Source organism: Nomia melanderi, chromosome 11, assembly GCF_051020985.1.
Source record: "Nomia melanderi isolate GNS246 chromosome 11, iyNomMela1, whole genome shotgun sequence".
Taxonomy (NCBI): Eukaryota; Metazoa; Arthropoda; class Insecta; order Hymenoptera; family Halictidae; genus Nomia; species Nomia melanderi.
Window position 1 is genome coordinate 7,052,551 of NC_135009.1, and position 14,396 is coordinate 7,066,946.

A 14,396-nucleotide genomic window follows, 5' to 3' on the forward strand; every position below is an offset into this window, starting at 1 on the left:
CGAGTTTTTATGATTGTCTTAATTTTCTGTTGCATGAATTAGCTATTGTAGCAATTTACCAATGTATCAATTAACTATTGTACCACTCTACCATTCCAGCAATTAATTATTGCACCAATTTACCATTCCATCAATTAAATATTGTACCAGTTCAATATATCAATTTTACGTCAAAAGACAAGTTTAATTTAAAACATTGGAAATAAATAATGAATAACATCTTTATCTAAACTACAGTGTTGATTGTACTAATCAGTTGACACTGATTATTGGGTGAAGTTGGTTTCGCTAACTTTCGATCGATAGCCGATGAAATTGCCCGGTTTCAGGAGTGAATTTGAGACACGCGACTGGTCAACCGCGATTATGAGAGTGTAAACCGACTAACTTTACCGGAACTTTCGCCGGAAGTCAAGTTAGGCATTGTGGCCGCTCGGCTAATCATTGCGTGTAGTTATGCCTGTGGCAGTTTCGCGATTGTGTCCTGGGATTCTGTTTCAGTAACGGTCAACGATCGAGAAACTAGACCACACTTATTGCGGAATGATACTATACCTTTGATTACAGTCGTTAAAGTCTAATGGTAACTACCAGATTTTCCTAATGATCTAATACAAGTTGTCTATTTCCAACAAGACTAATTGTGAGTGAAATTATCTGTGTATATAATTAACTTATTTTCAATACTAATTTTCAAAATTGAATGATATCTTCATATAAGTTTCTATTTAAAACTAATATCGCATTTTTATTCTTTTATAATTGATAATTGTTTTAATTGGTTTTGTAATAAAAAAATAATTTTATAATAATTTTGTAATAATTTCCTACTTTAATCTTATAATAATGTTCCTACTTTAATCATAAAATGAATTTTATAAGATTTTATGATAATAAAAATAGAATGTTTAATTACATTTGCCTATAAAGTAAAATATTTTGTTTTTATTCATCTAGTAGTTCATGATACTTTTCTTCTTCTGTAAGATTCCATTGGTTTCATTAATCACTGTCTTGCAACTCTCGTCTGGCCAGTCACGAACCAATTCTCCTTGACAGTCTAATGACCAGCACGTGTAACTTGTCTGATTACTGCGTGGTCCATTATACTTGCCTGATAAATGTTTGGCTCGACTCTCTAGCCTGATCAATGCATGATTCATTCCATTTGCCTAACTAATCACTGACTTACTTCCTTTCGCAGAGCTGACACCGATCTATTCCACTTAGATCAACAGCAATTAATGGAATCCAAGTAAAATTTAAGGAAGATGTATCCCAACTATTTAAAATTTGACTTTTCTTAAACAATAAACGTTATACAAGCTTCAAAATAGAAATATGAAAAATTTTAAATATTCAGAAAATCGAACATTTCAATCTAGCATTATAAACGTGCACTTACTCGCATACAGGAATTTTTTAACTTTAAAATTCGAATATATTTGAATACATCTAAATGCATTTGAATATTAAATCTATTCAAATATATACAACTTCAATATCAAACGTATTCAAATTTAATTTTCATATTTGAATTAGGCAGTCGACGAATATTTTCATTGGTCTTCAAATAAAGAGCTGCATTCAAATTTTATCGCAACAGAAAGATGTACATTGTTTCTAAAGTTTGATCCATAGTCCTAAATAAAATAGAGAAACTTTTACACGACATTATAACCAAAACACCTCGCCGAACAGTCAGAGAGAGTTGATGTTTCAGTGGTCGGAGATAAATTTTTCAAAACTATAGATATTGTAAACATAAAAAGTATAGTAAATATAGTAAACATACTAAACATAGTAAATTACAGTAAATATTATAAACATAGAAGATATTAAATGTAGTAAATATAGAAAATATAGTAACACAACAAATAAAAAACTGTATACAGTAAATAGTAAAAACGTAATTAATTTAATTAAATCAACAACCTTTCGCCGCTGCGAATAACTCTAAATAACATAATCACAATCCTTCCTAGCCCAATTATTAAGGACCACTTTAATTTCACGGAACAAGGAAAAAATATCAGTTAATCTTGATTCGTCCAAAAGTTATAGACTTTTGGCCAGTGGAACTGGCCAAAAGGTTTTTCTCATCCTGAGAGGTTTCCACAGGTTACTCACGAGATTTCCGAGTTACTCACGATGTAAAAGGCAGGAGTGTAGAGACCAAATCCAGCGGCTCCCGCGGCCAACATTAACATCCTGACGGGGCGGCTTCTCAGTGGGCTGAGATCAACCCACGGCTGCCTGGGTGGCACCTTCCTCCTTTCCTTCAATTTGCTCCGTTGACTCTTCATGTGCAGCATGGCGCGTCGCTGGGGATGATAGACGGAAGCGCTCTTGTAGATCAAGCCGAGGAAGAAGGCCAGCGACAGCGCACCGGTCACGGACTGCATACCTCGTTTCCAGCCCAGCTTTCTGAGGAAACAGCACGACGTTAGTAAAAGGAAATGTTATCACTGAATTGGGTTCTCTTACTGTAATTAACACACTATAGTAAAGCGGTCAATGTCTTCGACTTGAACTTGAACTTGAACTTTAATTTAAACTTTAACTTTAATTTAAATTTTTACTTAGAATTCAACTTGAACTTTATCTGAAATTTTAACTCATACTTTGACTTAAACTTTAATTTAACTTAAAGATTATAGAATTAATCATAGGAGAACTCGAAAAGACAATCGAAGAAGAATGATTAAACATAGAAAATAATTTCAAATCAAAGTCGATTTTTATAACCATTATATTTAAACATCGTCAAAACCGATGACGAGAATGGTTACCCTACAAGTTCACCGAGGAGACTAAGTATAAACGAAAGTCAACTCTTGGATTATTCAATTCTCGAATAAAGCCACTCCGCTCGCGAGAATTTAACTGCTGACTTCCGAACTTAATTAAATTAAAGCAGACGCTGCGATGTTGCTCCTTCGTTACCGCGCGATAACACTTTCGCTGAACTCTATGAAACTTTTCTAATTGTAGGGAAACAATTATGAGCCTCGATTCCTCGAATTTCTCGTTTCAGGATCGTTTTAGCGACAACAACGATTACATCGGTATCGATCAACCGCTCGTTTGCCTTTCAACAGAATTAATTTCACTACAGTAACACCGGACAGTAATTGACGTTCCGAATGGCCACTCATTTCTCGTTAGTTTCGCGACTTACCAGGGAAGCCTACCGATTCGCTTAATCAACGACCGAATTAAACGAGTCACGCAATTAGGACGGGCTGGAATCGATTGGAATTACAGCGGCATTAACGATCGCATCGCTGGTAGTAACTGGCGAAGTTAACGGAAAAGAAACACTCGAGTTTAATGAGACTTAAGTGCTGGAACCGCGGGCGCAATTTTCATTGAAAATATTTTCGGCTATCCCCATGAAGTTATCACGTTTATGAAACAATTTCCAAATGGGAATCGTGAATTCTTAATTTGTCAAGGGAAATCTCGTGAAACACGAAAAAGCGCTTCAAATTTAATAATAAAATACTAAATAAAGAAAATTCTACTTTCTTTAATACTACATTCAACAGATCCGTCAATTTAAAGAATAATAATAAATTTCTGTAAATATTCTTTTGTAAAAGTTTAAGGTTTAATTCTAATTCTCTATTCTAATTCTCTGTTTTCCAAAACCTAATTTCCAAGATCTACACGAGTGAACACCTATTTCTCTATGAACAATAGAATAAAGCGAAACTCTATTGTCGAAAATCGCATAAACTACTCAACACTTTCTCAACACTACTTTAACCTGGTTTAATTAATCCTAGTTCTACTTAATCTAGTCAATTCGGAGTTTCCTATAACGATCACGAAACTAATTATACAATTTAAATAAAATTATCATTCTCATAAGTAGTCACCAATATTGTTAACATATTTAAAGGCGACATCATTACGATGTAACGATACAGTGCCTTCAACCTAACATAATGTAACATCAGATAACCTGCCCCCTCTCTCCTGAAAAATGTCGAATTTACTACTAATAGTCTCTTAAATAAATGTTCCGCCATCGTTTCGGAAGAATTGTAGGCAGCTGGTTCTTGGGGATGAAATTAGAATCTGCGAACGGCCGATCCGTCGAGCGTGAGTCGGCCGTTTGGCACCGTCAAGGGGGAGCGAAGGGGTCAAAGCGACCGCAAAGTTCATAACGCGAGCGCGACACGGAACACCGTCGACGTTACCCACCGGCAAAGAGGGACACGGAATAGCCGGAAGCCTTTCTCGCTCTTGTTTCAACCGGCTTTAAAGTTTGCGCCTGCGGAATCGTTTGCAGTCCTGCGAAATGACGGAAAATCCTTTTCGCTAAGAGCTCGAGAGTGTCTATTACGAACGACAGTCGGCCGTGTCTGACATTTGTTTCGCTGAAAGCAGAGTCACTATGGTGGACTATAGAAAACTCTTGCGGAGGAATATGCGATTAGAGATGCCCGTTGCTTTACTTGATTGTGGATGAGAAATTGTTACAGTTGGATCATTATAGTCTTATCTATGTGTAGTCCGGACATTTTGAGAATGTAATTGGAGAAATAAAATTGAGGTATAAAATGGTTTCTTCTAGGAAATAGTAGTTTCACGTGTTCATCATGTGCATTCGGTGCAATTTTGCAACTTCCATCGTGTGTAAGATTATTTAATTAGGTAGTTAGAATGGTTGTAATTGTGTTTTATGGGAAATATGATTTATTGTGGATATGGAAAATTGTATTTTGTTTGCGTGGAATAACAAGGTAGATAATTGGAATTGTAGAGTTCTAAAGGTAATTGGAATATAGAATTCGTTTGACGTATGGTGCACTCGTTAACCAAAGTGATTAACTCTATTTTTGAGTATTTGAAATTTTAGTATCAAAGCGTTTAATAGATTGAAACGATTCTTGAACCTAAGAACTTTAGCAAATTATCATGCCTGGAGAGCGGTTTTCGTGAATTAATGTAATTGTTTCTCTACTTCTCGTAATAACATGATATTTACATATAATTGAATTATATGCACACTATTTGCCTAACAAGTATCACGTTTTCTCTGTAAATAAGAACATGTTTATTTCACTTTGTCTGTTCAAGACTGTATTTACAACTGTTGCCTGATAAATATCATGTTCATCCTCCTTGTTTGACTAACATCATGTTCACTCGGCGTGGCTGACTAATATCATATTTACATCCCTTGCCGCAGCAATATAGTGCTTGTGCTCCTTGCCTCACATATATCAGATGTACTGCACCTTGTTTCGTTAATATTATATTTATACGCCTAGCCTGACAAATATCGTGTTTATTCTCTTTCCTCGAATAATATTCTGTTTACTCTGCACGTCAGACTAATATCACACTTGCTTTCATCATCTGATATTATATTTACTCGACTACTATCATCGTTGTCCATACACCAAAAGTATCGTATTTACACCCTTTTGTGCGACTAATATCATATTTACTCCCCTTTAGTGTGAATATCATGTTTATTCTCCTTGTGTGGGTAACATTATTGAGCCATCTCATAAATATGGTTCTTGTATATTTCATTTAACTATAAAAGTTAAGATAAATAAAACGTTCTATTATTTAAAATATATTCTCTCATTATCTCTGTTATTATCTATAGATAACGAAGGGGAATATATTTTAGATTAAAAAAGAAACTTTCGTTTATCTTAATTTTTTATTTATATTAAAATACAAATTCCGCTTGTAATATTATATTAATAATTATTTCTATCGTTATATCAAAATTATTTTTATTATTATATTAATAATTTTATCCGTCGACAACCAAGGAGAATACATCTTAGATTAAAATAAGTTTTGTTCATATTAATTTTTAATAATAAAGGAAGTATAAACAAAACCGTTTGGATAGAGGATGAACTAGTACATTTAACATTTTCCTCTCATCAACATCAAATTAGCTCTCACTTCCCAAAAATCATCGATTTCACTTCTGTCTGACCATAACCACCTACAATCCGCTTACTTCTTTAACACCGCCCTCTAACTTCGCTCTAATCTTTCTTTTCTATTGAAACTCAAGCTACTTTTCTTCTTTCCCCCATCAAAACCCAGTGACATAGCCAATCGCTGAAATAGCAGAAGAAGAAAATGAGAAACATCGCCAGATTCTATTTTCCTCTTCCATTTCCTCGGAGGAGGCCGAGCCAGATCGATGTCACGCGATTTTTCGAGCGGGTAAGCACCCATCACGAATGCTAGTAACTGTCTCCATTTGTCCCTTATTGTCGACTGCAGAACGTGTACGATATCCCCTGCTCACCCCTGGCTTATATACAGGCTGCCCCATTTTAATCTATAAACGCAATTATCTCTGAAATCTTTCATTTTCTCAAAAATCTCTCAAATACAATTTTTTCTATTTCGAAAGCCATTTTAGAGAAGCCATTTTAGAAAAACCATTTGGTACACTTAGTTCGACTCTTGACAAGCGTGTACGGGAGTATCGTAGATGTACGTATTTTCGTATCGATTTACTTTGTAAAATCATTTTTTTAATCATTTTTTCTAAAGCAGCCTATAGAAATTTCCCTATACAAATCTGTCCACGTATCAACAAATACAAAATCCAAGCATAATATTCCCTGAAACAAAGCTCCAACCAACAAAAGCTTACTCCGTTCATTCGATTAATTTTTTAAAATCATTTTCTTTTAAACACCCTATATAAATTTGTTCACTTATCAACACGTATAATCTCCAAACACGATATTCTCTAAAACAAAACTTCAACCAACAAAACCTTACTCCGTCCATTCGGTTTACTTTCTCGCGCAGAATCACCCTCTCCCCGATTGCACCCTTTAAAACACCCCGTATAAATTCCTTACGGGGCGAACGGTGTCGTCTTACGCGGACGGCGCGTTACGGCACAATAAATAACAGGTGACGAGGTATTACGCTCGTCGGGTAACACGAGACACTATATCACACGCCGGTAACACGTGTCGCGTTAATACCGTACTTATACTACTGGGCCGACGTCGTTCCGTTTCGAAGCGCGCATCACCTAGCCGGCTGGCCGACCAGTTTAATGGTTTTCATTGTTTCTGTCGCGGCCGCGCGATTAAATTCCCCCCGCCCGTCTTCTTGTTACATTCCTGACAACCGGGCCTTACGCGGGCTTTTTTACGAGGCTTTCAGCATTATTGGGAGCCGCGCTCCGCGCTTTACGGCCATATTTTACGAGTATATCCATGAATTTCTGGCCACTTCACTTTTGCTTGTTAAGCGTTTCCTCTTCTAACGCCTGCATCCACTGATACGGTCGAGTGCGTGTACGTGTGTGTGTGTGTGTGTGTGTGTGTGTGAAACCGCATCGTAAATTTGAATTTTTGGAATTTTACTGATCACTCTTCTGTTTAGTGGTATGTTAATGGATTATTATTGGAAAAGTTCATTTCCCTTACAAATCAGTGTAAATGTTTTGATACTCGAAGCAATCGAATAAAGTGGAGAGCAAATCAATTGGTAAAACGATGTTATTTAAGCATTTGTACTCGAGGGGTGATTCTCACTCACCATTTGATTTCATACAGTAAGACTATAAAATTTGATATTTAATATTATACTCCGTATAATGCGACAATTTGAGAAATATTGAAATAAAATAGCTCTGTTCCTCAATGTATGTGTGATTTCTGGTCGAGTTAGTTTGACAAAATATCTTTCGCCTTTGTCTCACCAGGAAATGTTAAAATATTTGTAGTGAAAAGCTTCCGAGTGCAAAGAGTTAAATAAAGGATACAAAATTTATTGATAGATAGTTCCCAATTGATATCATTCGTTCACGTTGTTGTTTAATAATTCAATTAAAAATTAATCAATTGATACTAGCTCCTACATTATAATTTTTCAAGGAACATCGATAAATATATAATATAATAATAATAATATACACTACAATAAACTATATATTCCCACAATCTACAGTACACAAATTACAAAGTACACAATATAAACAACGAAAATAGGTAAATTTCCAAACTGGCCGCAATAAGATACCCATAAACAATTCCATTCTTCTTCCCATACAATTCTTCCGCTTCCCAGAAGAAGTCCAAGCATACAAATCTCCCTCTGTCTACTTTAAACGGCGTAACAGCAACCGAACGTCCGTGCGATTGCTTCGAATGCTGATTGATGGAGGAACGTCAGTGCTCGTTTGATGGATGACTGCTAGATTCCCGTCTAAAATGGTAACCGTTACGACGTACGGTTGCCTCGGTACCGTTTCCGACACCAGATACGCCGATTAATGCAGTCCCTTTCTGTTCGCAACGCGCAGAGATAGTCTCGACCAACCGCAGATTTATCGCGTGCGTGGGACGCGGCGCGAAAAATCTCGTGGGCGTGTTCCCGTAGCGACGAGCGTGGGTGTCTGGACACACGCGTGCTTCGAGGACACCCTCGCACGACCTATATTCTCGTGTGCGAGCATTTCCGGCTTGCGGGACAGACAGCTACGACATTTTGAACGAAACAGGATCGTGTAATTTCTAATTTGCTGATTTGAATTTCATTTTGAGTTTTCTGATTTGAACTTCATTTCGAGGTTTTTTATTTGAATATCATTTTCAGATTTCTAATTTCAATTTGATTTTGAATTTTCTAAGTTGAATTTCATTTTGAGTTGTGTAGCTTGAATTTTGTTTGGAACCGTGTAGTTGAAATTTCATTTTAATTTCGTAAGTCAGATTCAAATTCGGTGGTTCCAACCAATTTTGATTGAAATTTTACTTTCCCAATTTGAGATTAATTTTCGTCTTCTTACTTGTATTTGTACTTTTTAGTTTTGTCATTTTAACGCAGTCCTTGGTCTTCAAAAATTTCATGCTTCCAGGTTTTATAATTTCGATATAAACTTTCATTTCCTAATTTGAACTTCAATTTTTATTCGTTCTCCGCAATTTAAATTAAAAATGTTTAATTGTACAGTTTAATTTCGCTCGTTAACATTTCCATTTAATAGTTTTTTATAGCTCCGTTATTGTTTCTTCCAGTAAAACAGCAAAGGAGATCGACGTAGAAATCAGAATTCCAGTCTGTGCGGTACGGAACATTGTTTCGTATATGAATTTGTGCCGGTTTTACCGCCACGATGGTTTCCACCAGAGACTCGTGTTACACCGATTTATCCTACTCGCGCGAACAAATGGGACGGCCGCTGCACTTTTAGTGGGAAAGCCAAATGGATTTTGTGGAATGCGTTTTGGAGCAACGCACCGTACCGATTTCTTGAATTTTTAGCGGAAAGATCGCGGACGCCTACGTCTTGTTTAGGGATTTGGCAACGGGATTCATTTGTCAATGTGTCTCGTGAAAGTCGCGTCGTTTTTTGGAGAATTTTTTGGGCGGCAAGAAAATAGGATTCACTTAGGAAATGGTAACACGAGATCGATGCACATTGTTGAATGTATAATTTTAAATAATATTATATAATTTACTAAAGTAGTATATTAAATAATAATATATGAAATATATTAAGAAATAATATATTATTAATAGCAATGTATAACTAATACTATTAACAGTAATATATTAATATATAATATTAACATTAATAATCATATATTATTGTTCAATAATTATTCGTTTACTATTACTTATTAGATTAAATTGTATAGTTTGTGTATTTAATTCTACTATTAATTATTTATTTTTATAGGTTATCAATATATTACAAAATTAAGAATACAGTTTTAGTATAAATATTTTGCACTGAGAAAATTACAACTGGAATTTTTGATTGACAAACAAGAGCTTCGTCGGATAACTGAATTTGATAGTGTATTTATTAATTATTTTGCTTGGTCTAGAATTGGGAAACATGGAGGAGGAGGATGTTTGTTAGACAATATTTGATTCTATTTCAATTGCCGAGCGACTTGTGCACTGAGTCTGACTATGTGCTGACATTCTTTACTCGGCTGACTACGTACGATTTGTCTGTCAACATTACAACGTTTCGCTCGACGAACAGTAAATAATGTACAATCTACTGTACAATGCAGAGCTCTATTCCACTTGTTTTATTGCGTGCAAGGAGAAACGTATTTACCTGACGACTCAGTTCTACTTGCTTAATCACATTTGTCTTCAATCTGACTCTCTCGATGATTTATTTATTCCAGCTGGAGTATTATTTACAACTGCGCCGTATTCAGTCGACAATAAACTAAAATACATTATATTAACAATAACTAGCTTCAGTAACAATATAGTACATGAATGAAAATATGAAGAATATGAATAATAAGTAAACATAAAAGGAACATTGTATAAGTAAAATTATATAAAGAATAAGTTACATAAATAATAAACAATAAATATCAAGATCTTTAAGAAAAATAAATTTACAGAAAATTTTGTAGTTGATACAAGTATTTTAACAATTAATTTGCTTTGATTTGCAAATTTGTATATTTATCAGTGTCCATATTTTCAACGTATCTATTTACACAGTGTATTATGAAATTGTTTAATTACATTTTACAGTGCATTATTTACAAACGGTATATTTCAATTCTCGTTCATTTAGACGTAATGCCTTCACTGGCTGACAGCGCACAGCTCCATTCTACTTTTCGCACGGATATCACGTCCGACAACACACCGTCCTATTCTATTTAGCGAAGAACGCGGTCCGCATTACATTCACGCGACCTCGTTCTACCTGCGCAGCGACTCGCTAATTTCATTTCCTGGGGAAGTATATTAATTACCGTTGCCGCTTAAAACATCGGAATCGTGAAAGTCGGTTTCAGGATTAACACGTTGACCGTCACGAGTAATTTTTAAAAACTTTTGTCAGTGAACACGAAAATGGAGGAGTTGCATCTTCGACTGTTACTTTCTGTTAACCTTGTTAACTTGACATGCTTTGAAGTTTGCCTTGAACCTTCTCTTTCTGATGTTCGCAAAAATGTAAGGTTATAATCTACATCTTGTTAATTAGCTTTTGAAATATTTATTTATTTATCTAGATCTATTTATTTATCCATTCATCCATCTGTTTATCTAAATATTTATCTACCTATCTATCAAATCATTCATCTACCTATTTATATGTCAACTTCTTTATCTATTTATCCATCTATTTGTCCATCTATTTATTTATCCATTTATCTATCTACTATATCAGTATCCCTCAATCAATATATTTAATTATCGGTTTTATACAAACAACACAATCAATTAATAAATTTCTGTATCACCAAAGATGTTGCAATCATATCCGTCAACATTTCAAACAACGATACTCTCGTTAGAATTCTATCAGTTCGTCGCGTGTATCCGAAAAATTCACGGGCACCGCGACTCGATCGTTAGGCGTCGCGTTGCGCGCGGAGTCAGCGTCCGCGTCGTTCGGTATCAGGGAATTAGAGGGGAATGGAATTGTAACGCGGCTCGCTGGTAATTAGGCGAACCCGAACCGCACCGTTGTTAGAATATTTACGGGACACTGGAAAATGAAATTGGTTCGTTAGGAGCGAATTCTATTTCGCGGCAGATACGGTGTCGTCATTGTTGCACTGACGAGAAAAAAAAAATAGAAACAATTCGACGCACCACTTGATTTTGATGCGTTGCTTCATCGTTCCCCGTTTTTAATCCACTTACGCTTCGGTACATTTCGTTGTTTCTTGATTATTCATTATTTACATTTCATTTGTATTTTATAGGCTCTCTTCCTTTATTGTCCGTTAGTTGTATGTGGTGTATACTTTTGTATACTTCGTTCTTTAACACAAATCGTACTTCGAACCGGTCAAATGATTGGTTTTAAAATTTTATTCAATATTCTGCATTCTCTTCTGTTTATTTCACTTTATATCAACTTTCCAATAAGTTTTCCAATTTTTGTGATTCCTCTTATTTCCGTCTCAGCTAATCAAAATTTATCCTATGACTTGTTTACCCTTGTGTTTACTTGTTTATTTTATAACCAGTTATTTGAGTGGTACGGTAGGAATATATAAACTGCCAGTACGTTTAGTGTTTATCTTTCTTTGTTTACGTTTTATGCATATTTTCTATTCATATTTTCCTTTTATGTCAACACGCAAGAAAAATCCGTACTTTTCATTCATATTTTCTTTTCTCATTTTTCGTTGCAAAATGTTATTCACATTTTTCTTGGGTTTCTTATTTTTTCAGTGTTCATTGTTGCAATTTTGTTCATACTTTTTGTTACACTTCATTGTTCCATTGTTTCTTGTTTAACACTTCGTTAATTCTGTTCTTGTGTATTTTAATTATTCATTGATCTTCCTTTACATTTTATTTGTACTTATATTCCTTACACATTTTTCTATTACTTACAAAAAAAAATAGTATGCACAGGAAGAGAATAATAAATTAGAAATAAAAAGCAAGGAAACTGTCTAGAATTTTTTACAATAAGTAGAAAATGTGAGTTATTCATTCTGCATTTGCATTCAACTTCTCTTTCCCACACATGTGAGAGATAAATTTTAATCAATGCTGTTTTGGATGCGGCAACGTGTAACGACTACTCCCAGGAAAAATTCCGCTGAAAATATCCCCTCAAGACCAGCTAAAGTTTCTGTACATCGAACGTTTTCTCTCGAAGGAGTACAGTACTCCGTATATTGCACCTGCAATGCAGTAGATCCGCGGCAAACGGTGGATCACCTGTCTAGGTGTCCGGAGAAACATCAGTACCACGTTAAATAGCTTGAATCATGTCTAGTATCTAACAAACAAGACGTGTTGCCACTAAAGCGATTCATTCCAAGAGCTGCGTTGTATTTTGATTCGCTTAGAAACCATAGTGGAAAATTGATTAACAATATATAGTGGTAATAATTCTGTCTTTATTACAAAAGGAATATTTTAGACAAATTTATACACACGCAAAGATAAAAAGAAAATTTAATTAGGTTTTTGCTGAATAATTCTTTGAATACTTAATAAATTAAATAATATTTAATCTAAATAATAATTAATAGTTCGAATATAATATTTTGTAGTAATTCTGATATTGCACTTACCAATTTCATAAATATCATTAATTAGATATATGAAATGTCGTTTTACTACTGTGAATGATACATCGAAATTGAAAGTCTTTTAAGGATGTAATCATTTTTTGATTATAACAGAAGTAATTACAAATTATTTTCTCCACAAAGATAACTGTCTAGTATGAAGATTATTTTAGAGATTTAATTGATAATGCCAAGGAAAATTGTAAATTAATCATTATTTCTCTGTTGTAAGATATTTTTCTTTTATTGTAGAATATCTATATATTCCCTAGGATGCAATTGTGATGTCTCGATCCGATTCAAGACGGCTCATTTAATTAAAGGAAGCACCGCATCCTTCCCTCGTCATCGACGATAATATCTAGTCGACGAACGTGATCAATCCATTAACGCAATTACGAGCGATGTAGAAAGGAATCCGTGTTTGAGGATTTTCTAGGTTTCCGGAATGAAGACTTCCATTTCCTTTGCGGCGGAAAGTCATTCTACAGGGTGTCCTTTAAACTTATTCTCTGTTTGGTTTCACCCTGTACATTTCAATGTTTCCAACAATTGAAAACTAAGATAAACATTGATGAATAAACCTTAGTAATAACAAAGGACACAGAGAAACACGTACATATAACAATCGTAAATTTTCCACATTGTATTTAAACAGAAATAAATGAAGTTTAAATTAGACGCGAGTGAACTGAATAATATTTGTATTTTCCCTGTGAGAAACAACATTTTTTTACTCCCTTTTTTTTATTCCCTTACAGGTTATACAATAATGTATTTCATATTTTTCCATTGCATTCGATGTTTAAAGCAAACATTGGAACAACTTCGAATTCGAAACAAACATTACATATTCCAATTTTCGTCGAAATCAAGAATTACATAAAACTCCCATAATCAATGCAAATGAAATTTTCCAAATCGTGTAAAAATTGAAAATTCCAACGAAATCTGTAAAGTGGCGATAAATGAATATTTTTCGATTCACGCAGGATAAAGATTCCGAAAGAATTTCTGAAGTTCATAAGGACCAATTGCTAACGACGTGTAAAAAATTAATTTCGTTTGTAACTCGAAGATTTCCCGAGCACCAGTTTACCATCGTTTGCCGATACTTGTTAGACGAATCTGTGATCCAATCAAATTCTTTGATCTTTCATCCCGGCAACGATCCACCGTTTTTTTTGTCCTTTGTTTGAATAACAAATCGATTTTCCTTCAAGCGAAAAAAAACCGTTCTCTCGACAAAGGGAACAGGTATGGAGACATCGATATCGTCGTCAGATTGCTACTCGATTTCAGTTAGAAACTGCGTTTCCCTTTGAAGTGTCACATGGTAATGGCTAT

The 14,396-nt window shown here is 34.7% G+C and overlaps 1 protein-coding gene across 4 annotated transcripts in view; it reads right to left on the reverse strand.

Moving 5' to 3' along the window:
- LOC116428851 (monocarboxylate transporter 10) overlaps positions 1–14,396 on the reverse strand; it is a 189,355-nt gene that overhangs the window by 18,285 nt on the left and 156,674 nt on the right. For all 4 annotated transcript variants that reach the window (XM_031981010.2, XM_031981011.2, XM_031981008.2 and 1 more), the window contains one exon: positions 2,151–2,427. In XM_031981010.2, the coding sequence (XP_031836870.2) occupies positions 2,151–2,427 (277 nt within the window). The remainder of the gene's footprint in view (positions 1–2,150; positions 2,428–14,396) is intronic.